The 26510-nt window shown below is 45.3% G+C and overlaps 1 protein-coding gene across 4 annotated transcripts in view; it reads right to left on the bottom strand.

Moving 5' to 3' along the window:
• The window catches only part of spata6 (spermatogenesis associated 6), a 141653-nt gene that overhangs the window by 33693 nt on the left and 81450 nt on the right, over positions 1 to 26510 (bottom strand). For 3 of the 4 annotated variants that reach the window (XM_078561155.1, XM_078561159.1, XM_078561157.1), the window contains 3 exons: positions 22817 to 22925; positions 12181 to 12227; positions 1103 to 1281 (listed from right to left, as the gene is read on the bottom strand). In XM_078561155.1, coding sequence (XP_078417281.1) covers positions 1103 to 1281; positions 12181 to 12227; positions 22817 to 22925 — 335 coding nt within the window. The remainder of the gene's footprint in view (positions 1 to 1102; positions 1282 to 12180; positions 12228 to 22816; positions 22926 to 26510) is intronic. The other variant, XM_078561158.1, reaches the window with a different exon arrangement.

Genomic DNA, 26510 nt, shown 5'->3' with positions numbered 1-26510 from the left:
TTATCCATCCTCCTTGTCTTCTTCTTTCTCCTCCTTCTAAGCAGCTCGGCATATATCTGATGGCAAGGGCTGTGCCCTTATAATGACGAGGTCTGCTGCACATTTTGCCCAACCATGACAAATCGTAACACACATTCTGATGAGTATGCAAAGCTCTCTCTGAACAGTCCAGGTGGTGGATGCATTGCTTAAACACTTCTGTTATTTGCTCAGTGACATTTTGTGTGCAAGTATGGTTTTTGTTATTTGCATGCTGCTCATATGTGTGTGGGCTGCACATTGGATTCAGGAGCCATGTGGTCAGTGATGGTCCCTGTTTCACCTCTGCTTATTTCCCCTATTATGCTGCAAGTCAAGTGTAATAGAAACTACTGCACCATTGACTGGGAGCAAGTGATCTGAGCAGAACTCTTGAAGGAGGAACTAAGGCTTTCAACACATGCAACATTACTCACTGCAGACTCTAGAAACTTTAAATAACAGTACAGACTACCAAACACTTCTACCAGCTCCCAGTAAAAATCAACCAGCTCATGAAAATATTTGATGATCCTTTTAAATAGCACTGCTCCCTGCTGATGAATGTATGTTCAACTGTGCGAGTTTAAGAGAGGTCATTAATTACAGCATTGAGTTCAAAAATGGCACCACTGGCATCAAATCAGCATTACACAGTGAACGACATTTTGGTTCTGCAACGACACCCATGGTGCTGAAAATAGAGGTGATATGCAAAAAATTAAAAAGGTCTTCCTTTACTTTGAATTAAAACATCAGGAAATGTTTCAAAGAATCACTAAAGGTAAGGCATGATGTTACTAGTTCAACTTACACAATCAAAATGGCAAGATTGCTGAAGCGCCTTAGATTAATGACCATCTATTGTTACTAATTCAGGCTCTTCACATTAATGGTCTCGATAATGCCCCCAGTCACTGCCACTGATTAGATCAGAATTTTCATCTCACTACAATGTATAAATGTTTTCAACAACCTTAAAAAAGGTGAATTAACATACAGGGATATATATTTACGCACACAAACAGGACATCAGTGATCTTAAAATATATATGGATTTGAAAGAAAAAGAATGAATAAATACCTTTCTCGAAGAGATAACCGGTTTAACGCAGGGCTTTGTTTCTGGAAAGAAGATGTTGAATACTTCATTGGAGTCATGGCAGGAAAGAGTTGTCTGCCAGCTGGTCCTGACATAATAGGCTCATCAGTGTCTTCAAAAGAATCATCTAGCAGATCTTTCTCATGAGGTTTCTTGATGGCCTAGAAGATAATAAAACAGCTGTAATTATCACTAGAAATACACAAAGGAAGCTTTGTCCTTGGCAAATGCCAGACCTCAGAAATTCAACTGCATCTAACTGCATCTTGATGTTCCAAAATTAAGTTCTGTCCATGCTTTTTAAACAGCAGAAACTACAGTAAAACAGCAGCTGTATTTTGCTTAATTAACAAATTACTTATGGTCTGATTTGTATTAATAAGTTATCAAATGTATCATTTGTCTTTATAATTATGAACCTGTTTTAGTAGATAACAATGTCTAAAGCGTGGCAAGGTGAAATCTGGTTCAGTATTTTCTGATTATCCCATTATTTTGCTCCTAACATAAATCACAGATTTTCCAATCTACCATTAGCAGTGTCATGGCAAATGTACTGGTATATAAATAAAAGTCTTGCGCCTGATGTGCATTTCTTTCAATCCAATTCAGGCATTATGCATGCACATATATGCAAATTTCAGAGTCACACCTTCAATCTGATTATCTTAAATTTAATATTCATGAACAAATGGAAAAACTACCAAAAAAGAACTATTAAGGAAATATGAAACTACAAACCAAGAATGTGCAGTTAGAAAAATTTACCAATTAAAAAAAACAATCAGAGCATTGCAAATGCTTTTTGAAAATTTTTTCAACCACCCATCTTGTTTTATCCATTGCAACTGAGCAAATACTGCAAGGAATACAGTTTTAATACCAGAAATACATTAAAATTTAAAAACAAATAATTAATGACAAATCATTTTTAGTTTTCACTCAGAGGCAAGTGTTCCTCTGAGAAACTTGAGACTGGGGAGTTCATGACTTTCCCAGACCCATTATCGTCAGATGAAACTTCTCTGTAATGTAACAGATGACAGTTCCCAACACACACTTTCTCCTAAAGCTACCAGATTTTTTTAATGTTTGATAGTAAGAATGGCTATTCACAGATTGCCAGGATTAGCTGTATCTAAGCCCCATCCATCACTTGCATTCCTGTGCATAATGGAAAACCTACTGAAAACAAAGAAATCTCCAGGAAATCCATTTTTAGTATCAGTGAAAGTAATCAGGATTTGTTTTCAAGTGTAAAAATTAGAAACTGGAGTAAAAAATGAAGCTTTCCATTTTTTCTGGGTTAATTCTGTTAATTCTAAAAAGACAATGTAGGTTATTCTATTAACGGGTTTGTGTATTTAGAAAATGCAGCATGTTTCATGTGTGACAAACCAAAATTAGCAAAAAGGATTAGTAGTTGTTTGATAGTACAGAACTTAAGTGTTGCTGAAAAAAGAAACATGCTATCGAAGCTTTTCATCTTGCATTCATCAGGACAGCTTGCAAGGAATACCAACAGTAAAAGGAACAACAATTTATACTGCATGATAAGAGAGTGCTGATTAGTTCGCAAGTGGACTCTGATTGGTAGAGGCATTGCCACAGAGAATGCAGTATGGAACAATTAACTGCCAAGCTTTTGTTCAAATTCAAACCAGGCAGGTCGACTCTGATTGGTCAAGTCATTGCCATGGGGAATGAACCAGGGAATGTTGGGACGTACATACCTGGCATCACACGAGCATCATTCATATGCCACATTATTCATTTATGTGACAGGCAGAATGTTTTTTGCCTTGACGGCAACATCCTGTTAATGGAGAATATCACTTGTGTTGCAATTGATTAGAACATTAGATATGAGTCAGCAATTGGACAAATATATTATGAGAAAAAAAAGTATTTTACGAAAACCAAACACTTCACTGGTGATTTCTCATAAACTTATTTTCAAATAATTTTAGTGGAAACATGAACTAAATCATTTTTATACCCAGCGTCACCTGTTACCATCCCTCCCGAGTCTCCACCATTTCAAGAGTATTAGCACAGGAGTTACTAGTTTCCCAAAAAGAGTCTACATTGACATTATTTTATTAAGGAAGATAATTTTAAAAGAGGAGCTAACCTCCAATGAAGAAATCAGTTCTTTCATTCTTTGATTTAAACTTTGCGGACAATTTTCAACTTCAGGCATAAGTCAGTTCAAATTTAATTTGCACCACATTAAGAACCGCCTGAATCTGAAGTGCAAATTGCACTCAATTCTCTGATCCATGCTCATTTGCATAATTATTCACAAACTTAGGGAGGTCTAAATAACACTACTGCTGAAGAAGAAAGCTGTGCATAGGTTACATTTAGGAATGCAGAGATTTGATAGAGAGTTACATAAGGGGCAACATTTTCCCCACGTTGGGGGGGAAGTGCGGGAGTAGGCACAGGCAGGTGGACTTCCGATCAGCGCCCCCGGTCAGGGGCACTCTGCCATTTTACGTGGGCGGGCCAATTAAAGCCCGCCCAGCATGACGTCCGCCAGGAAGCGCTATGCGCTCCCTGTGCGGGGGGGGTGGGGATTCCCTCAGCCGGGAGTGCGCTCTTTCGCGCATTCGTGTGGAAGAGCACACAGATCTCCCTGAGGCAAAGTGCTGCCTCGGAGATCGGCTCACATTTTAAACTTTAAATGAAGCTGAGAAAAAAAATTCCCTGCCATGTCCCCTCATTTGACACTGTCACATGAGTTGGGACATGTCTATAACGTTTATTTTAAAATATTATGAGATTTTTAAATCCTCATGAAACCTCATCCCGCCCATGGATGAGGTTTTATGCTTTTGCAGAAGCCTGCCAGGGCTCCTGGCCTGCCAGCCAACCTTAAGGTTGGGCAGGCAGGTCCATTAATGACTTCAACTACTTTGTTAATGGCCTTAATAGGCCGTTGACAGGTTGGCAGGTGCACAGCTGACACGAGTGCTCACTCGCCGAACTGCAAGTCTGAATGAGCCGCCGTGATGTCGGGACGCACGCCCGACGTCACCCTGTGTCATTTTACACGTCGGCGAGCGGGCCCTGCCCCCGCTCACAGGTCAGAAGATACAGCCCAAGGTGAGACATAAAAATTCTGGAACCTTCTATAGAACTGTAGAGAGCATGTCAGCCTATGAATAGGCTTTGTCACGGGTCAAAGACATCAAACTAAGAAATGGCAAATGAAGATTAAGAAAAAGGACATCCTTGGTGCAGGCATGAATTTGCAAACAAGTGATGGCACAGCTCAACACCTGCCCTCCTCTTTGGTGCTGAAGTTGAATTCGTGCTGCATGAGATGCTGGCAAGGAGGACTGTCCTGTGTACATGCCATCCCATTGGTCAGAATTGCAGCATGATGCCACCAAGTCTCAGGCCACAGCTGACTGTTAATGTTCCCGGAGCTGTGTTGCATGACACCAAGTCCCATTCCCCTATGCTCACTGACCTCCATTAGCTTCCAGTCAAGCAATGTCTTGCCTTTAAAATTCTCATCCTTGTTTTCAAATTCCTCCATGGCCTCATCCCTTCCTATCTCTGTAATCTTCTCCAGTTCCGCAATCCTCCAAGGTACCTGTGCACATCTAATTCTGGCCTCTTGAGCATCTCCAATTTTAAACACTTTGGGCAGAATTTTCTAGCTGACGCGCGGGTGGCAGAGCCCGCACGTCAGCGCTTAAAATGTCGCGCGCTGACGTCGCGCAAGCGTCCCGACGTCAGCGCGCGACATCGTGATATTTCGGTCGGCGGGCACGCACAGCAGCGGGACACGCGTCCGCCATTAATTAAAGGCCTCGTTAAGGCCCTTAACTTGCCAATTGTCCAGGATTTTGAGGGGCCCGTGTGAACTTCGGGTCGGCGCACGGGCCCAACGGGCAGGCAGATAGGAGATTTTTTAATAAAAGTCATGCACTGGCGGGATATGTGGACTCAGAGGGGTTGTTCATGTTTTCCAAGAAGTTTTAATTGCAGAAAGTGTTTTAAAGTTGCCTGTGTGATTGTTAGCAGTTTACATCAATTTCCAAGAGCTTTTTATGTACTTTGAAACCAGTCTGCAGACAGTAATCTTTCTCGGGCCTGCAGCTTTCCGGAGGCCTCCAATTAGCCTGGGGGTATGGGTTCTGACATCTCCACTGGAGGCTGCTCCTCCTCTGAGGAAGGGAGGGATAGAATAAGGAGGAGGCCAGGACTGGACAATCAGCCTCCAGGGGTGCTACCTTTGGGAGGCCAGGCGCAGGCACAAGGGACACAGGGCCAAGGGGTTGTCCAAGGTGCAAGGGACCACAGAAGACGCAATTATCCTGCTGCCAGGGTATACAGGCGGCGAAGCAGCTACCTCAATATGACTGAGGTGCAGTGCCGAAGAAGGCTCCGACTCTCAAGGGAGACAGTCACCTATATCTGTCAGATGATTGACCCTGAGATATCTCCTAACTGTGTGGGTGGACACCCCATACCTGTGGCTCTGAAGTTCACAGTTGCCCTCCGCTTCTATGCCTCTGGCTCCTTCCAGGGATCGGTGGGTGATCTTTGCGGTGTCTCCCAATCAGCTGTCCACACTTGTGTCAAGCAGGTTACAGACGCTCTGTTCAGATGGGTATTGACCTTCATCCACTTCCGCTGTGTCCAGGCAAGTCAGGCCACAGCGAGCCAGAGACTTCACGGCCATTGCTGGCTTCCCCCGCGTCCAGGGTGCTATAGACTGTTGTCATAGTTGCCATCAAGGCACCAGCAGGTGAGCCCGGTGCCTTCATCAACAGGAAGGGCTTCCACTCCATGAACGTGCAGATAGTGTGTGATCACAGGATGCAGATTCTGCAAGTTTGTGCAAAGTACCCAGGCAGCTCCCACGATGCCTACATCCTCAGACACTCCCAGGTACCGGGGCTCTTCAGTGCTCCGTCTCGGCTGGATGGTTGACTGCTCGGTGACAAGGACTATCCCCTCCGAAGGTAGCTCATGATTCCACTTCGCCGTCCAAGAACAGAAGCTGAACAGCGGTACAATAGGAGCCACGGCACCACAAGGGCTGTGGTGGACAGCCATCGGTCTTCTCAAGATGCGCTTCCGTTGCCTGGACTGCTCAGGGGGCACACTCCAGTATCCCCCAGATCGCGTCTCTCTGATACTGATAGCATGCTGCTCTCTGCACAATCTTGCGCTGGAAAGGGGGGATGCAGTTGACGATGAAGACCTTGACGCCCTGGATGAGACTGCACATGATGAATCCAGCAGTGGCTCAGAGGATGAGGAAGCACAGGGCGATGATGAGTGGCAGCAGGCCGACCCGCTATTACTCCAAGGAGGCAGGGACACCCGGGACAATTTAATCCAATGAACCTTCAGCTAGCTCCCAACATGGATCAGCAGGATCAGCATTTCCTGGTGCTTCCACACGTGGCATTTAGGTGCTACATCTTCCACCTTTTCAGCTACAACTAAGGGCTTAGTACAGAAACATCAATGTCCACTCAAACACTCATGATATGTCTGTGAAAAAGACAAATGCAGCACAAAGGGAACACCCTCAGCCATGGTCAGAAAAGTGGACTTTATTCTGTCCAAATTATAACAAAAGCTTCTCCATTGCAAACATAAGTATTTTGTTCCCTATTCTAAGGCCAACACAAAATCACCAGTACATATCCGTTGAGTGCTTAACGTGCCTTATGCTTTCGTTTGCGGGTGCTACGTCTAGGTGCTGCCCCATCGGTCGGAGTGGCTTGTGAGACAGCCTGCTGACTCTGCTGTCCTGTTAGTGTCGATAACCTTGGCGGGCGTCCTCTGGCCCGTGGAGCCTGTGATGGCCTCGCCTGGGAGGGAGTGGTCGGTTCTAGAACTGGCACCTCCCCAGTTGTCGCAGCCTCAACGGAAGCAACGTTGACTGGCAGAGGGGCAGAGGAGCTGCTGCACTCATCCAGAGCGCCCTGAGAGGAGCTCGCAGCGACGACAGGCAGCTGCTGCGCCGACGTGAGGTCCCATTGGACCTCCCTGCTCACCGCCGATGCAAGGGCACTGAGCGCCGACGCTTGGTGCCCACAACATCTCCCACATTGGGAATGACCACCCGTGGCCAGTACCGCTGTGAGAGCTTGCAGGTCAGAGCGTAACCCAATCTGAAGATCCTCCATCCGATTGAACCCCCTCTCCATGAGAGTCGCCAATCTCTCAGTGGAGGAAGCCTGAAGCTCTGCCCTGAGGTTCACGCCTTCACATGCACTCTGCCTGGACTCCTCCATCGCAGAGACCAACTGAAGCATATCCTCATGCAACCTTGCCAGATGCAAACATGATTCCTGCCACTTGTCCTGCAGCTGCTGCATTGGTGACAACTCCAGGGGCACGTCATCAGTGCTGGACTCAGCATGTGCCTCGTTCCCTGCAGCCCTCTGGCTGCTGGCGCCATCGGCATTCTCTGTCCCTACCATCTCCTCCAGCGATTGTGAAGTGCCCTCTCCACTGTTACCCGGGACACTAGCCGACGGTAAATTCCCCACCAAGATGTTTGTGTCTGCGCTAGTGCCTGGCTGGCTGAAATGATGTGCTGCAAGTTGCACATCTTGGGCCTCAGGTGTGGAGGGGGTGCTGCGGTGTCTTTGGGCGCGGCCATGTGGTGGTGATGCTGAAATTATCAACAAGGACAGTGCATCAGTTGGCATACAGTCAGTTAAACCTTTCATCCCTTTCCCCCCCAGCCTCATAAGTCGCTCACCCTTCAAGACCCTAAGGAGACGAACAATGGTGGGGTGGAAAAAAGTCAAGAGGAGGCCCAAACATAAGATGCGCATACAGACAGGCTGGTTAGATGGCCTCAGGAATGCCACATGGCGTGTTATGTACCATTGGAGTGGGAAGAGTGCAGAGGTACCTGACCTGGATGCATGCTGGCCTGGATAGTTGCGATGCTGAGGAAACATCGCAAACACTTGCGACATTTGCCGTGGATCACAGGAGATTGACAGGTCACATTATTGGCCTTCATACCATTAGGAGGGGCATAGACTGGGTGGGCAGAAGGCAATATTTCCCCTTGGCGCAGGGATGAGTAACGTGGTGGCATTTATTTAAGTTGAGTGCCATGAGGTTCACAGCTGAGGTGCTGAGGACCTTTTGGACAGAATAATGTGGGGCACACTGGCTGAAAGGGTGCTGGAGGTCCTAAACCCCCTAAGATGCAATAAGTCTTTGTTTGTGCAGCAGCGATGCCATAGCATGTTAAGCCATGGGGATAATGGTCACAAATGGGATAAGGTGACTTTGGAAGGTGGTGGAGACGTGATTCCTCAACGGGGCGAGGGACCTATGTGTATGACCCACACGTCAGAGTGTCTCAGTCTGTGAACATGGCGAGAACCCTATCTATTTAGGAGTCACCTTTGACAGATGCCTCACCTTCAAGAGCCACATCGAAAAGACAAAGGCAAAAGTGAGAACACGAAACAACATCCTGAATAAGCTCACTAACACAAAATGGCGAGCAAGCTCGAAAACATTACGAACCAGTGCACTTGCTCTTTGCTATTCCACTGCCGAATACGCCTGCCCTGCATGGGAAAGATCTACTCATGCTAAGAAGATGGATGCCGTTCTGAATGCAAGCTGCCGACTTATCACAGGTTGTTTAAAACCAACAAACACCAACAGCCTATATATCCTGGCGGGTATCGCTCCCCCTGATATAAGAAGAATGGTAGCCAGCAAGAAAGAGCGGCTCCGTCAAACATCAGATGAGAGGCACACTCTACATGGTCATACACCTACACCCAGCCGCCTAAAGTCAAGGAAGAGCTTCATGAACAGTGTTGTTCAATTACAATCAACCCCATCTGAAGCCCGCATCACCTTGTGGAAAGACTGGCTCGCCAGTCTCGAACAACCCCCAACGATGGAAATTCTACCGGATGAAAGCCTTTCCCCAGGAGCTAATTGCAACTGGGCAACCTGGAAGTGCCTTAACAGACTTAGGACTGGTGTAGGTCGTTCAAAGGTGTCACTAAACAAATGGGGATATACAACCAGCCTGACAACTTGTGAATGTGGAACTGAGCCACAGACTATGCAACATCTCCTGCAATGCCTAACGTTAGAGGAACCGTGCACTGTTGCAGATCTTGCCGAATACAACAAGGCACAAAAATGTGTCCAGTTCTGGCTGGGCCATGTATAGACTGTCCGTGGACACAATAAGAAGTCTGTGAATGAGCAGTGTTGCAGCATTAACGATTGCAGCAGCCATCAGTGGTTTGGATGGTGGGCAGACAGAGTGAATGGGACTGTACACCTCAAATACCTGGCCGCTGGACCCAGCCTCGCCGCCACCTGCTGCCCTGGCCGCCTGCCTCCTCCCCAGCTCCATGTCCTACTTCTCAAAGGTCCTCTGGCGCACCCACTGATTGAGTTCACTTTTTGCCTGCAGAACAGAGAAGAGGATTTATTGGGGCTTATCGCTTATGTACTCTGCACGCGCACGCCGCACCCCAACCACAGTGGCCCATCTGAGGCCTCCAGTGGTTCCTGTCCACACTACTGGTGATCAGTCCCCAGAAGATAGTACGGCTGGTCGCAACCCCCTCCCCCAACGGCCACATTGGGCACATTCGGCGTCCATCACTTTGAATAGCACACAGGTCTTAGTGCCCAAGGCAAGGAGGCGTAACTAGGTGTGGTGTCGATACAAGCAGATGGCACTTGGCCACAACACCTTGAGGCTCCCCTTCCACCATCTCATCACCATCAATATGACATGTGTTGGAGTTCTGAGTATGTGTCTAGCGGCCTCCCCTGCAGGTTGCCCCCAGACTACTCAAATTCGACAAACACCAACATATGCTGCGGGGAGAACCCATCTTCTCCTCAACCACTAAGGCTGATGTAAGCATGGTCAGTACTCGTTTGCCCACCCAGCGTGCGCCAAATTCCCAGTACAGTAACGACAGCAAGACGTGGGGGGGGTTGGCGGGGGGAGGCTCAAAGGCTAAGGCTACCTGCTGGGTCAAATGGCCAAGGCCGAAATGGTACTCACCCTTCCAGAGCGCAGCAAATCATTGAATCTCTTGCGGCACTGCGTGCCACACGTCATCATGGGGGCAGACAGCGTCACTAACCTCCTCCCACGCCTGCCTGGTGACATGGGGGGCTCTCCTCCTCCCATCATCCAGATACAATACATCCCGACGGCTGGAAAGCTCTTGGAGGAGGACAGCAAGGCATGCATCGGAGAAGCGAGGGGCACAGTGGCCCCCCGCTGTCCTCTCCTGCAGCCTGCCCCCCTCCTCCTGCTTATGCTCCTGTCCAACCACAGCTGCCTCTCTCTCTCCCTGAGTGGCCATGGTGCACTGCCTCAAGCAGGCTGCCTGGCCACTCTTTACACAGACTGCCAGTTCCCCATTGGAACCGGCGGTCTGAACACGCCCGCCCCCGCGACTATTTTCCTGTTCTCCACGGGAGTCGCTAACCTGCTGGGCAGGCCTTAATTGGCTTGCCCGCGGGAAATAGCGCCGTGGCCCGTTTCGGCGGCGGCAATCGGCTGCCTGCCCGAAGCTGAGTCGGTTGGGCCCGCCCACCCATCAAGGGCAAAATTCTGGCCTCCATCTTTAGTGGTCATGCATTCAGTTTTGGAATTTGAAATTTCCTCCCCATACCTCTTAACCTCACTTTCCTCCTTTAAGACATACAAACGAACCTACCCCTAACCAATCTTATGCTCATCTGATCTAATATTTCCTTATGTGGTTCACTGCCACCTTTTGTTTTATACTGCTCCAATGAAGTGCCTTTGAATGTTTTTTTCACATTAAAGGCACTATATAAATATAAGTTCAGGTGTTCAGGCATGTAGGCTTCAGGTGTTCTTGCAGCAGTTGGCAAAGCCTGACATCTACTTCTCTGCTGATCCAGATATATTACTACATCATTCCCAGCAAAATTTGTCAAGGCCTGCTGACATGTTTAGTCACTTCTTGTTTGCACAATTTGCTAGAGCTACATGCATCTGCAGTATTTAAGTCAAGTGGCATAGGATTCTAACAAAAGCTGAGTGTTGATGTCTCTTCAATGACTGATCCTTATGACAATATTAACTCAATGACAGCAATCTCAACAGGGCAGTCCTTACGCAGCAGTAAACCATGAGTAGTGGTGCACTATATTCTGTTTTTGGCAGGAGAGCAGCAAATCAGGAGAGGCACAGAATATTCAAACTCTAGGGGCTGGATTTTACTGTCGGCGAGCCAGGGGCAGGGCCCGCTTGCCGACGCGTAAAATGGCGCGCGGTGACGTCAGGCGGAACTCCTGATGTCATCGTGCCCCACTTAAATTTTCAGGAAGGCGGGGGCGCAGCAAAATCAGCTGCGTGCCCACCGACCTGTCAATGGCCAATTGTGGCCATTGACAGAGCAATTAAAGTGGACCTGCTCATCCAACCTTAAGGTTGGTGGGCAGGCCAGGAGCCCCGGCGGGAACTAGAAAAAACATGAAACCTCATCCACAGGTGGGATGAGGTTTCATGTAGGGTTTTAAAAATTTGAATAAAGTTTTTTTGAAATTATGAATATGTCCCAACTCATTTGAGGGAAATTTTATTTTTCTATTTTAAGCTTTTTCACATTTAGAGCCGACCTCCCTGAGGCTGCACTTAGCCTCAGGGAGATGAGTGCGCTCTTTCGTGCTTATGCGCAAAAGAGCACACTCTCGGTTTTTGGGAATCCCCACTGCCCACTCAGGGAGCGCATAGTGCTTCTGTGAGGATGTCACGCTGGGTGGGCCTTAATTGGTCCGCCCATGTAAAATGGCGCCACGCCTCCAATCGGGGGCGCCGATCGGAAGTGCGCCCGCACACGCCTGCCCATCAACATCCCCCCCCGACGGGGGGAAAATGCAGCCCCAGGAGTTGGAGAAAGGGAACAGTGTAGTGAAAGGGTCTTTTTTACTATTTTGGTTTGCTTGCCCTTTAAATCAATATAACACCTACAATCAATTAGGTTCACAATTTTCAAGAGAAACTTGATATAACATTTAAAGCAAAATACATTTAATGAAGTCCTGCTGGGTCCATAACTGCCACGAAGCGACGGATCTGAAAAGAATAAAACACATGAGGCATAATGACTGATCCATCACATAAAAACCCAGAGAACCAGATCTTCCCATCATCTGTTAATTAAATGATGTCTGGCAAAAAGTGTTAAAAAGACTAGTAAAATTGCAAACTGCAAAAGAAACAAAAATGATTCAATAGCACTTGAGGCTGATCGCCTTGTTGGTGGCAGCCAGAAAATTCAGTGTCCATTTCTCCCAACTGATTTGTCAGATGCCCAATTTTCCTCTTGGCAAATTAGTATAAAAATTAAAAGTGAAGCAATTTGATAAAATATATGAACTCTAACTTGTCATATTTCATATATTGTATAATTTATCATATAATTACAATTACTGTTTAATTAATCAGTCCTGGGGGATAAAGTTAAAATTAAATAAAGAGGGATAGTAACTCTAAAGGGTTCCTAATTTTTCATTAAATTAAAATTTGACACAGATAGATAATAATAGTTAAGTAACACATTTAAGTTAAGCAACCTATACAATAGAGTGCAGCAGCATTAGGGAAGGAACTAATTGGTGAGTAGCTGGTGAGTGTTTATTTAAGTCTTAAGTTTATTTCTCTTAATTTAGTTAATAGTCTAACAAAGAAAGGTATGGCATGGCTCCTCAGTGCCATGACATGTGGCATGTTTCCTTGTGGAAACGCCAAGATGTTGCTCGTGTCCTGGACAACCATAGGCGCAAGAAGTATTGCCAACTGGAGGAGCTCAAGCTCCAAATCTTGGAGCTGCAGCAGCAGCTGGCGTCACTGCGGTGCATCTGTGAGGCTCGGAACTAGTAGATAACACATGGATGCGGTCAACCCAAAGCTTAAGGGTGTACAGGAAGATCTAAGTCCATGTCACCATGGGTGGCTCAGCTGTGCGGTAGGGGGAAAGGGGATTGGTTGGGGAGGAGGAAGATTGGCAAAGCTATACTGATGGAGCACTCTTTTGTTAGAGGAACAGAAAGGCAATTGTACGGCTGTGATTCAGGGTGCTGTGTTGCCTCTCTGGTGCCAGGGTCATGCATGCCCCTGAACGGCTGCAGAGCACTCTGGGTTGGGGGGGGGGCGGGGGTGGGGGGAGGGTAAGTAGCCAGAATTTGTGGTCCATATCAGTACCAACAACATAGGCAGAGAGAAAGATGAAGTCCTGCAGGCAGATTTTAAGGGGCTAGGAAGGAGAATAACCAGCAGAACCTCAAAGGAGTATTCTCTGGATTACTCCAAGTGCCACGTGCTAATGAGTATAGAAATAGGAGGATAGAGGAGATAAATTTTAAAAATTCATTTACGGGATGTGGGCGTCACTGGCTAGGCCAGCATTTATTGCCCATCCCTGACTGCCCTTGAGAAAGTGGTGGTGAGCTGCCTTCTTGAACCGTTGCAGTCCTTGTGGAGTAGGTACACCCAAAGTGCTGTTAAGGAGGGAGTTCCAGGATTTGGACCCAGTATCAGCGAAGGAATGGTGACATATTTCCAAGTCAGGATAGTGAGTGGCTTGGAGGGGAACTGCCAGGTGGTGGTGTTCCCATGTACCTGCTGCCTTTGTCTTTCTAGATGGTAGCGGTCATGGGTTTGGAAGACGCTACCTCAGGAACCTTGGTGAATTTCTGCAGTGCATCTTGTGGATGGTACACACTGCTGCCACTGTTCGTCGGTGGTGGAGGGAGTGAATGTTTGTGGAAGGGGTGCCAATCAAGTGGGTTGCTTTGTCCTGGATGGTGTCAAGCTTCTTGAGTGTTGTTAAGGCTGCACTCATCCAGGCGAGTGGAGAGTACACTCCAGCACACTCCTGACTTGTGCCCTGTATATGATGGACAGGCTTTAGGGAGTCAGGAGGTGAGTTACTCACCACTGGGTTCCTAGCCTTTGACCTGCTCTAGTAGCCACAGTGTTTATATGGCTAGTCCAGTTCAGTTTCTGTTTAATGGGTGCAAGAGGAAGGACTTTAGATTTCGGGACATTGGGTCAGTTCTAGGGGTGGCCAGATGGGTTGTACCTCAGCCAAGACAGGTGTCCTCGTAGAGCAGTTTGCTAGTACTTTTGGGGAAAGTTTAAACTAACTTGATAGGTGGATGGGAACTGGGATGCAGCATTAGAGAGGAAATACAACGTGCACAAAGGATTGGGAAAGTTACATAGCATTCAGATAAGAAATTGTCAGGTATTGTATGGGTCAGACTAAGAGGTAGTGCAATTAGGAATAAATTAGGTTTACAGTGCATGTATGTAAACACACCATGTGAATTTACCACACCTAGTGGTAAATAAGGTTGGTGAGCTGCAGGTGCAGAGCGCCACATAGGAATATGATGTCATCGGATAATGGAAACCTGGCTCAAAAAAGCGTAAGACTGGGTGCTAAATATTCTTGGATACAAGACGTGCAGGAAAGATAAGAAAGAAAGGAGGAGGGTTGACAGTATCGATTAAGGAGAATATTACAGTGCTTGACAAAAAGAATGGCTTGGAGTGGTTATAGCTAAGAAACAATAGAGGTATCATCACACTACTGGCTGTTTTCTATAAGCCACCAACTAGTAGGAAAGACAAAGAGGAATAACTTTACAGAGAAATTACAGATAATGGTGGACTTTAATTATCTTAATATAGACTGAAATAGTGATAGTGTAAAGGGAAAAGAGGGGCAAGAGATTCTGAAATTCAGGAGAATTTTCATGATCAGTATGCTTCCAGTCAACCAGGACAGAGACATCGTAGGATCTGGTTTTGGAAAATGAGGTGAGTCAAGTGGGTCCACTGTCAGTAGTGGAACATTTAGGAATAGTTATCATAGTATCATAAGATTTAAGTTAGCCTTGAAAAGCAGCAAGGAGTAACCTAAAATAAAAAACTTACTCAATTGAGAGAGAGCCAATTTTAGTGGGGTGAGAACAGATTTGTCCCTGGTAAATTGGAATCAAAGATTGGAATTTCACATCCCCCCTCCCAACCACCAGGGGGTGGGTTAGCAGGTGGGTGTGGTTGGGGGAAGCACCATAAAATTGGATGCCATGGTGGCAATGCCATGCCGCCACCTACCCACCCTGCATGCATTTTATCCACAGCAGGGAAGGCGTCAGGCACCCTGCTTGCCTTTGGACTAACTGAGGTCCTTAAGTGGCCAATTAATGGCCACATAAAATCTTCTTCTTGCCACCGCTGGGACTTTACCTGCGGTAGGGGAGGTCAATGCCCTGGAGGCCATCCTGTCCTCTGAGCCCCATGGGGGTGACCTAAGGTATTCCACCCCAACATCTTGCTAGCCCTGGCTTCCCATCCCCCTTACCGGCTTGCCAGACCCCGGACTTAACTTTGTCCAGGCTCCATTGGCACTTCTTCTTCATGGAGTGCCTGCAGTCCAGCTGTGGCCTCCGCTCCCAGTGAAACTGTTGGGACCAGAGAGCTACCAGCCATTTGATTGGCTGGTAACTCTTGGAGGCAGGATTTCCACTCTGATGGGAGCAGAAGTCCCACCACAATCCAATAAACGGCTGAATGGACATAAAACGATTCTGGGGCGACCTGCTCAAGAGGAGGCGGACTTGCAACTGCCTTTTATGCCAGAGGCAAAGCCAGTGCTCCCATGTAAATTTCAGCCTATAGGCTGGTAGGCAGAACTGTAAAGGAACAATGCGCTGACTTTAAAGAAATGCTTTGCTACTTCAAGGTGCATTCCTACAAGGGGAAAAGGCACAGCAACCAAAGCCAGAGCTCCCTAGATGATGAAAGAAATAAAGAGTAGGAAAGGCAGAAAAGAATGCACATGACAGACATCTGGTTGATAATACAAGTGAGTACCAGGCTAAAATATAGAAAGTTCAGAAAGGAAATGAAAAAGAGAGAGTATGAGAAAAAATTGGCAGCTGACATAAAAGGGAATCCAAAAGTCCTCTATAGAACTATAGAAAAGTTACAGTGGAGAAAGAGGCTATCCAGCCATAAAAAGAGAAAAAAGAAGCTAGCAGCTCATTTTTAATCCCACTTTCCAGCACCTGGTCCACAGTCTTGCAGATTACAGCACTTCAGGTGCATATCCAGGTACCCTTCTAATAGGTTGAGAGTTTCAGCCTCAACCACCAATTTATGCTGTGAATTCGAGATGCCCACCACCCTCTGGGTGAAAAGGTTTTTCCTCATGTCCCCTCTAATCCATCTACCAATCACTTTAAATCTATGTCCCCTGGTAATTAACCCCTCAACTACAGGAAACAGGTCTTTCCTGTCTACCCTATCTAGGCCCCACAATTTTGTACATCTCAATTAGGTCACTCTTCAGACTCCTCTGTTCTAAAGAAGACAACCCTAGACTATCCAATCTTTCTTCATGGCTGCAATTTTCAAGCCCGGGCAACATTCTTGTAAATTTCCTCTGTACTCTCTCTTTCTGTAATGTGGTGACCAGAACTGTACACAAAATTCCACCTGTGACCTAACCAGCATTTTAACAGTTCCAAAATTACATCCCTGCTTTTGTATTCAATACCTCGACCAATAAAGGAAAGAATTCCATATGCTTTCTTTACTACCTTATCCACCTGTCCTGCCACCTTCAGGGACCTGTGGACATGCACTCCAAGCTCTCTCACTTCCTCAATCCCTCTCAATATCCACCCATTACAAAGCAATGCTTTGTATGCCCTCCCCAAATGCATTACCTCACAGTTCTCTGGATTGAATTCCATTTGCAACTTTTCCACCCACTCAACCAAGCCATTGATATAAATAATTCTGGAGACAACAGCTATCCTCTTCATTATCAATTACACGGCTAATTTTTGTGTCATCTGCAAATTTCCCAATCATGCCTCCAACATTTCAGTCCAAATCATTAATGTATATGACAAACAGCAAAGGCCCCAACACTGAGCCCTCCGGAACACCACTGGAAATCGTTTTCTACACGCAGAAACATCTATCAACCATTGCCCTTTGTCACCCTTTGTTTCCTGTCACTGATCCAATTTTGGATCCAACTCACCATCTTCCCCTGTATCCCATGGGATCTCACTTTTCTGACCTGTCTGTCACATGGGACCTTGTCAAATGCCTTACTAAAATCCATATAGACAAACATCCACTGCACTACATTCATCAATCCTCCTTGTTAGTTCCTTGTCATGAGAGTATAACAATTTTCATAATATTTTTCTGGTTTATTGTAAAGTAGGTTTATGGGGGTTTGTGTTGTTCTGTCTGTGTATGTGTTTTAATAACATTTTGTTGTCAAGCAGACTGACAGTTGTAGTTGTCAAAAGAAGTAAGGTGTAGAAGTGTCTTAAATATGCTAATGAGTAAACATGGTTGGGGTCTTAGCATGTAAGGTGTAAAGGGAATTTGCATTTTTAAATAGCTGAAGAGAGATTTGGTTTTTGAAAGGGATCTCAGTCTGTTTACAAATAGCCAGACAAGCGAGCTAAGAAATGTGTTTATTTTCTCAAGGGTTACTGACAATATATAGTGGCAACAGGAAAAGATTTATATTATGAGAAAGGTAAAGTTCCAAAGACATACGAAACAATAGAATTTACTTATTAAGAAAGAGAAGCATGTATAAAGGAGAATGAGGCTATGTGTCAGGAGAAGGCATTGTAAGATCTAACAGAAGTGTGTGAAATCTTCAGTGTTTGTGCATAAACTCGCTGTCTAGAGAAACCGAAGCTGGAGAGAGTCATTTTGAATTCCACTGTCCAGGGTATTGTGTTAATTTACTGGATCTGTTTAAAATCTAAATTCTATTTTTAGACCATTTCCTTAAAGGGGGTGTAACTGGGAGACAGGTTAATTAGGGATTTTAGGAGTTATTATAGTAGTAATTTGTAGTGCTATGTGTGTGCTTGAAATCTCTTTTGTTAATAAATATTTTAATTTAATTTTTTAAAAAATTGCTGAAAATCGTGGTGGACTTATTACTTCTGAATTCTGGGCACGCATCTCAAAATAAATACAAATTGCAAAACAATTGTGATAGCATGATCAAGCTTCCCTCGTGGATTTGATCCACCTGGCACACATCAGATGAGCTGCATCATAACATCCTCAAAAATTCTGTTAAGTTAGTAAGACACGATCTTCCCCTAACAAAACCATGTTGATCTCCCCTGATTAATCCGTGTCTTTCTAAGTGACAGTTTATCCTGTCTCTCAGAATGGATTCCAATAATTTGCCCACCACCGAGACTGACCAACCCATAATTTTCTGGCCTATCCACACACCCTTTTTAAATATTGGTACAATGTTTGCAGACCTCCAATCCTTTGATACCTTGCCTGTATCTAGTGATGATTGGAAAATGATCCTCTGGGCATCCGCTATTTCCTCACTGGCTTCCTTTAACGACCTGGGATACAATCCATCCGGCCCTGGTGATTTATCCACCTTTAAGGATGCCAGTCCCTTTAGTTCTTCCTCTCTCATTATGTTTATTGTATCTGATTTTTCGTACTTCTCCTCTTTAACTATGCATCATTCCTCTCCTTAGTGAAGCCAGAGACAAAGTACTCATTGAGAACCCTGCCCACATCTTCAGCATTAATGCACAAGTTACCTATACATCTCTGATAGGCCCTACCCTTTCCTTAGTTATCCTCTTGTTCTTAGTGTACTGGTAAAACATCTTTGGGTTTTCTTTGATTTTACCTGCCAATATTTTTTTCGGTCCTCTCTTTGCTTTCCTAATTTCCTTTTTTACTTCACTCCTGAACTTTCTATACTTCTCTAAGCTTTCTACAGTTTTAAGCTTTTTGTGACTGTCATAAGCTTTCTTTTTCTGCTTTATCTTATCCTGTATGCTTCTGGATAATCAGGGGGCTCTATAGGTGCAGATTAGAAAAAGTCTAGTCATAGGAGGTGTGGGACCAATTAAGGTCAAAAAGAGGATTAATGCATGGAGGCAGTGGGTATGGCTGAGGTAAATGGGTACTTTTTATTTGTCTTTACCAAGAAAAAGGATGCTGCCAAAGTCATAATGAATCAGGAAGTAGTTGAGATTCTTGATGGGTAAAAATTAATAAAGATGAGGTACTAGAAAGCCTGGCTATACTTAACGGTGACAAGTCACCTGGACAGCAAAGGGTGCATCCAAAGATGCTAAGGGCAATAAGGATGGAAACTGATAAGGCACTGGGCATAATCCTTCAATCCTCATAGATATGGGGCTGAAGAGGGTGTCAGAGGGCTGGAAAATTGCAAATGTTACATCCTTGTTCAAATGTGTGTGTAATGATAAACCCAGCAACTATAGGCTGGTCAGTTTAGCCTCAGTGGTGTGAAAGCTTTTTGAAAAAATAATTCAACACAAAACTAACAGTCACTTTGACAAGTTTGGATTAATTAAGTAAAGCCAGCATGGCTTTGTTAAAGGTAAATTGCATTTAACTAACGTGATTGAGTTTTTTGATGAGGTAACAGAGAGGATTGATGACTGTAATGTGGTGTGCATGGCCTTCCAAAAGTTGTCTGATAAGATGCCAGATAATAGGCTTGGCAGCAATGTTGAAGCCTGTGGAATAAATGGACAGTGGTAGTATGGATCATGAGGTTAGCTAAATGACAGGAAACAGAAAGTTGTGGTGAACAGTTGTTTTTCAGACTAAAGAAAGATATATAGGGGTTTCCTTCGGGTCAATAATAGGCCACTACTTTTCTTGATATATATATGACTTAGACTTGGATCTACAGGGCACAATTTCAAAATTTATAAATAACACCAAACTTGGAAGTATTGTGAAATTTAAGGGTAATAGTGATAGGCTTCAAGGAGGCATAGATGGGGCTAGTGGTGGTGGGGGGAACATGGCAGATGAAATTTAATGCAGAGAAGTGAGAAGTGATACATTTTGGTAGGAAGAACAGGGGGAGTCAATAAACCCCTTAAAAAAGCACACAGGACCCTGAAATTTATAAACAGAGGCATCGAATACAATAGCAAGGAAGTTATAATGAATCTTTATAAAACATTGGTTTGGTCTCAACTGGAGTACTGAATCCAATTCTAGGCAGCGTACTTTAGCAAGGGTGTGAAAGCAGAAAAGATTTATGAAAATAGTTCCAGGGATGAGGGAGCTCAGTTACATGGATAGACTGGAGAAGTTTGGATTATTCTCCTTAGAGAAGATAAGTTTGAGAGAGATTTGATAGAAGTGTTCAAAATTATGAGGTACCTAGACAGCGTAAATAGTCAGAAACTGTTCCCATAGGTGTGAGGTTGAGAACCAGAGAACACCTGATTTAAAGGGCAATATTTCCCCCCTATTGGGGTGGATGTGCGGGAGCGGGTGCGGGTGGGCAGCTTCCCTATCGGCGCCCCCAGTTGGGGGCACGTCGCCATTTTACATGGGTGGGCCAATTAAGGCCCGCCCAGCATGACGTCCGCCAGGAAGCGCAATGGTGGGGTGGTGTGGATTCCCTGAGCCAGGATTGCATTTTTTCGTGCATGCACGTGCAAAGTGCTGCCTCAGGGAGATAGGCTTAGGTTTGAAACTTCAAATAAAGATGAGGGAAAAATTTTGCTGCCATGTCCCCTCATGTGATGAGTTGGGACATGTTCATAACTTTTATTTTGAAATATTCTGAGATTTTTAAATTACTTATGAAGCCTCATCCCGCCAAACAGAAGATTCTGCCCAAAGTGATTGGCAAAGGAACCAACCACAACATGAGGAAAAACTTTTTTATGCATAAGTGTTTAGGGTCTGCAATGCACTGCCTGAGAATGTGATGGAGGCAGATTCAATCATGGTTTTGAAATGGGAATTGTGTAAGTGCCTGAAGAGAACTAATTTGCATAGCTATGGGGAAAGGGCAGGGGTGTAAGACTGGCCAAACTGCTGTTGCAGAGAGCCGCCACAAGCACAATGGGAAGAATTTTGGAATGTAACCATTCTATGGGCAGCATTTTCCCCCCGTCGGGTGGGTTGTGCGGGAGTTGGCACGAGCAGGTGGGTTCCCAATCAGTGCCTCCAGACAGGGGCGTGCCGCCATTTTATGTGGGCAGGCCAATTAAGGCGCTGTGCGCTCCCTGTGCGGGCGGGGGGAGATTCCCTGAGCCAGGAGTGCGCTCTTTCGCGCGCATACACAGATCTCCTTGAGGCAAAGTGCTGCCTCAGGGAGATCAGTGTTACTTTTAAAAGCCTAATTAAAGACAGAAAAAAATTTAACGACATGTCCCCTCATCTGATGGGACATATCGATTACTTTCATAAAAAAATTTTCGTGAAATTTTAAATCTTACATGAAACCTCATCCCTGCGTGGATGAGGTTTCATGCATTAGCCGAAGGCCTCCTGGCCTTCTTGACTGTCCACCAACCTTAAGGTTGGACGGGCAGGCCCATTAAGTTCATTAATTAGTTTTTTAATGGCCATAATAGGCCGTTGACAGTTTGGCGGACGCGCAGCCGAGTTGGCTGTGCACCCGCCGAACTGAAAATCTAAATGACATGGGGTGACGTCAGGACGCATGCCTGACGTCACCCCGCGTCATTTTACGCGTTGCCCCCATTCACCGACCGGAAAATGCTGCCCTGTGATTTGATGGGTGATGAATATCAAAAATTAGGCCATCAAAGCCTGTACACATCTGAGGTCAATCTCTGAGGATGATCAGCAACTGATAGATGTGACTGCTGAGTTTACAATTCTCTTTTGAGGGAATATCATAGAAGCTTTATCTTCATTGCAGAAACTAATGGAATAACAGGTCACGACATTGGAATCTGCAGCAGAACACCAGGTAAGAAGCAGCCAGGGACCAGTTGATGCCTCCAGCTCTACAAAAACACAGGCTGCAAATATAGAGGCATTAGGGGATGGAAAGGAGTGCAGTACATATACTGGCTTCCAGACCACAGTCACTATACTGACTCAGAGCTTCTAGAAGTTGATAACCACCATTTTAAACAGTGGGGTTTTAGATCCAAAGGCAAGTAGAATGGCAACAGCTGTAGTCTACCTGCTTGATACTGCTGCCTCTCAGAATAGCCGCAATGTGTTAGACTTCCAGCCTTCCTCATCGCAGCACCACACCAGAGGAATGTGGGAGGTAAGCTTCAGAATGCAACCAGTAGTGGCTGCATGCCAGAAGGAAGGTGCCAAGAGGCAAGGGCCATGAGCTTTTTGTAGTGCATAAGAAACCAACCACCTCTTGCATTCTTGGCCCTCAGGTACAAAAAAAAGACGTGTGTGCACCCAAGGGAAGAATGCTGTTAAGAAACAGTAGGTTGTCTACGTCCACTTTGGCAATCACTGCAATAACATGGCCTGAATTTGCTGCAAACCTGCACTTTATTAACCTGACATATTAACAGTGTTAATATGTAGAAGCTCCAGGGAATAGTAAAAGAAAGCACCTGAGGAGAGAGGGAAAGGGCAGAGGAGTGGGGCTAGCTGTGCTACTCTTGCAGAGAGCCAGCATAGACATGATAGATAGAATGAATGGCTTTTTTCTGTGCTGTAATCATTCTATGTTCAAGATTATTTAAATCTAAATAAATAATAAAATAACGTAGTTTTAAAATAAATATTTCATAGTAAAAGATTAAAAAATTACAATACAGAAAGTACAAGACCTTTTGTCCTACCATTATAAATTGGTGAACCCAGAGGCCAGCTCGTGTGAGAACTGGGTTTAGAAGAAAGGGAAGATGAGGCAATGTACAAATCATTAGTCGGCAACAACTTATGATCAACCTGAAAAATATAAAAAAAAACCTTACTTAGATAAAATATAAAGTAACTGTTTACATTTATTCTTGTATATTTTATTAAAAGCAAACTGAAGATATCACATCTTATCTCCCCATCTTATCATGCCCTCAGGATATCTCAAACTGCACCATAACCAATGAAGTAATCTGGGCCAGGATTTTACGGCCCCTCCCACCTGGCAGGATATTACGGTCCCGCCAAACTGAATGAAGATTTAAATGGCTCGTCGCATCCGTCCGGCGGGGGGAGACACGCTGCGGTGGGGCTATAAAATCCTGGCCCTGAAGTGCAGTCATAGTTTTTATGCAGGAAATCACAGCTTAGGAACCAACAAACTACAAATGGGCTGATTGCTGACTGATCAACATTGTATGAAGGCAGATTAATAGCCAAGGCACCGTGAAATTTTCTTCAAACAGCAGCATGAGATCATTTAATTCAAACTAAACAGGGAGATAGGCACTCGACTTCACATCTCATCTGAAACATAACAGGCACGAAATTCATTTCTGCAGTGCCACTGGACATGGCCCTACAAAGGTCTAGCACTGCTTTACTGGAACACGTTGTGCCACCAGTCTCCTGCAGTGAGACCTCTCCAAAATGATGCCTGTGGGGGCATCCCCAGCATGCACAGGGAGCCTTTGAAGCAGTACTATCTTGACGTCATACTGCCCATCCCAGGTGATGCAGCACAGCATACCCAATTTGGACTATACAGGTTCTGGCAATGAGTGCATAAATGTGTACATCAATCTGCAAACAACTGTTGCAGAGATGCAAGATGCACCTTGAACTAGCCTTCCTTAAAGGAACAGGCCCCAAAATTGCAAGTACAGTAATTTAAAAAAAACTTCTGCAATTGCAAAGTGTCTGGAAATACTCTGAATTGTTTATGCAGATGTTGTGCTGAATTTCTGTATTTGTTAAGAGTGCATTCAGTCAGGGAGGACAGCTGATTTAGTTAGCAGTCCACACAAAACTGCAAAAAGTATGGGCACTGCAGTGGTAGTGTCTCCAAGTCTGCAGAGTGGCAGAGGCTGCAGAGGGGGGAAACTCTACACCATGCCCTCTGCCAACTTGTAGTCAGAATCCTCCATGCTTCTTGACAGTGAAGTTGTCTGGCAGGCCAGCCTATGCACCCAGTATCTTATTGTGCATACCCATCAGTGCTCTTCTATATGCTGCCCCATCAATGTCCTCGTTGGAATTGTCTGCAGAACTTGTCTGTGACCTAGCTGTCTGATGAGCTGACAAATGAAGCATCTTTTATTCCTGGCCTGGCTGCAGTCCACTTGTGCCCACATGACTCACCGCATGCTGATCCCAACTCTAGCCTCTAAGGGATGTACAGTGCCAGTATCTGAGCTGGTGGCTGCAAATGAATGTCAGATCAAGTGGCAGGACCTCTTTATCATTATTGTGCTGTTGCTCTCTTCCACCTTGGGTAACTGGGGCTGGGCAGCTGGCAAATTTTGGGTGTCTGAAAGCAGGAAATCAGAAGGAGAAAATTGGGCTGAGGCTAAGCATGGAAGTGAGAAAGGGCATGCAGCAGGAACATACCATTATACTGACAATGGATCACAGGGGCTTTGTCACTGTTGGCCCCATGATACTGACTGTCATCTCCTCCATTGGGCTCAAGATATGGAGGTATCCTTGTCTTCCTTGGTTCTGCTCTGCTCCCTTCTATTGAGTATTGTCTTGTCCTGGAAGAGACGTCACAATGTCACTGATTGTGTAGCAGTGCGTTTGGGTGATGTGCCTCCCATAGCTGAATTGCTGTTGGTGTGAAAAGTCAGGTATGATGCTGGTAGCATTTGTAGGTATGTGAGGGTCAGGTGGAGTATCTGGAAGTTAAACATGAATCTTGAGTGCTACTGAGTGATGTTGGATGAGTGATGGGAGTGTGGTGTACTGAGCAGTGAGTGAGGTTGGTGGTGTGACGGGTAGGAGATGTCATGTAAAGATGCATTCATTGACCTTTACCATCCACTTAAGGTCATTCAACTTCTTGTTGCGCTATTGCCAGGTCCTCGGGTCCAGGTGCCGGGAATTGACCTGCCTGGCCACTTGCTCCCCACTTCCTTTTGTGGGTGGTTCTTGAAGGCCTCCTGGACCCGGTGGAACAATGTTGTCTTTCCTTCTGCGCAGCTGCGCTACTAATGTCTCCAATGCCGCATCTGTCACCCTGAAACCCCTTTATGCCTTGTTGTTCAATTTTCCATCATTTATATTCCACCAATATTATTCTGCGAAGCTTTCCTTTAAGATGGGTAGTTTGCCTTTAAGAAGAGCAGGCTGGCTGCATGTTTGGAAATAGAGATAGTTTAAATAAGTTATATTGGTACTTGTAGGTATTAGGAATGAGTTTTAGCTTTAAAGTTTAAGTTTGATTTGTACTTTTGTATCTGTGTGTTAAGAAAGGTCAAATTCAGTTTTAGTTTTGCTTTAAAAAGGTGCCTGTATTTCTAATGAGGCTCTTTAGCACTGTTGCAGCTAAAGTAAACAAACAAAAGTAGAAGAATTGGCCGTTGCCTAGCAACAGGGGTCCAGAGAGGCATGTCCCTCCCACAGACACACAGAAAAACTAAAGAAATAGCAGTTTTAAGTTCAGTTTGAAGCCAAGACCCCAGAGAGACTGGACACTGGTAGAGGGAGCTGCGGATTTCCAAAAAGAACCAAAAAGTCCCAAGGCCAAAGAAGTGAGACGGAAACAGAGGAAAGTCCAAAGCAGACCTTCTACTAAAAGGAAGGACAGGGACCTGGAAAAGGTCCTGTTAATGAAGTTAGGAGTGAAGGGCAGAGAGAAAGGCTCCAATTTTCAGATTTCAACAGACAAAAGCTGCAGCAAGCAGATTTAAAGCAAGAACAGCCTGAAAGAGCCAAGTAGATCCAAAGGAGATGGCTGAAGGTCTGTAACTCTTTGCTATGGGCATGTGAAACAGTGGTGTACTGTTGACAGCTGAGTCGGTGAGAGAGAGTGCATTAAAGACAGCTTGAATGCATGTGGGACCCAGGGGAGAGGAACGTCAGACGTACAGTTCAAAACCCTGGAGGTGAACCCTTGCTGAAGGCGTCTGAGAGAAAGCGTGATTTGGGAAAAGATTCCAAAGTGAGTTCTTGGAGAGTGGAGATTGGTAACCCTCGTGTGAAAGACAGAGTTCTGTGAGACTGGTTGGCTCACGGTGTGACAAGCGTCTGGGAGGAGCTGAGGAGAGATCCATAGCATCTTTTGAGGTGGCATCTGTCACTTGGTTTCAGAGTGTGGTGTGTCTGACCACAGGGTGCCTAATGGTACATAGGCAGTGTACTTACTGTGGGCATTAGAGTATAAGATAGTTTTTGTAACTTGTGTTACCCGTACAAATCTGTATAGATCTGTAAAGATACAGTTGTGAGTGAAGGAGTATTGTAATATAATTCATCTTTTCTTGTTTAATAAATGCTTTACGCTTTTGTTAAAAGTTCATTAGCTAACTCCGGTGACCCTATTCAGTAGCCTCTCTCCAAATAGAAGTTAGGATCTATCAAGTTGGATTCCACTCTGGGATCAGGGTTGTCCAG

The sequence above is a fragment of the Cetorhinus maximus genome, chromosome 17 (genome assembly GCF_964194155.1).
Source record: "Cetorhinus maximus chromosome 17, sCetMax3.hap1.1, whole genome shotgun sequence".
NCBI classification, from domain to species: Eukaryota; Metazoa; Chordata; class Chondrichthyes; order Lamniformes; family Cetorhinidae; genus Cetorhinus; species Cetorhinus maximus.
This window is presented reverse-complemented; position numbering and strand designations above follow the sequence as displayed.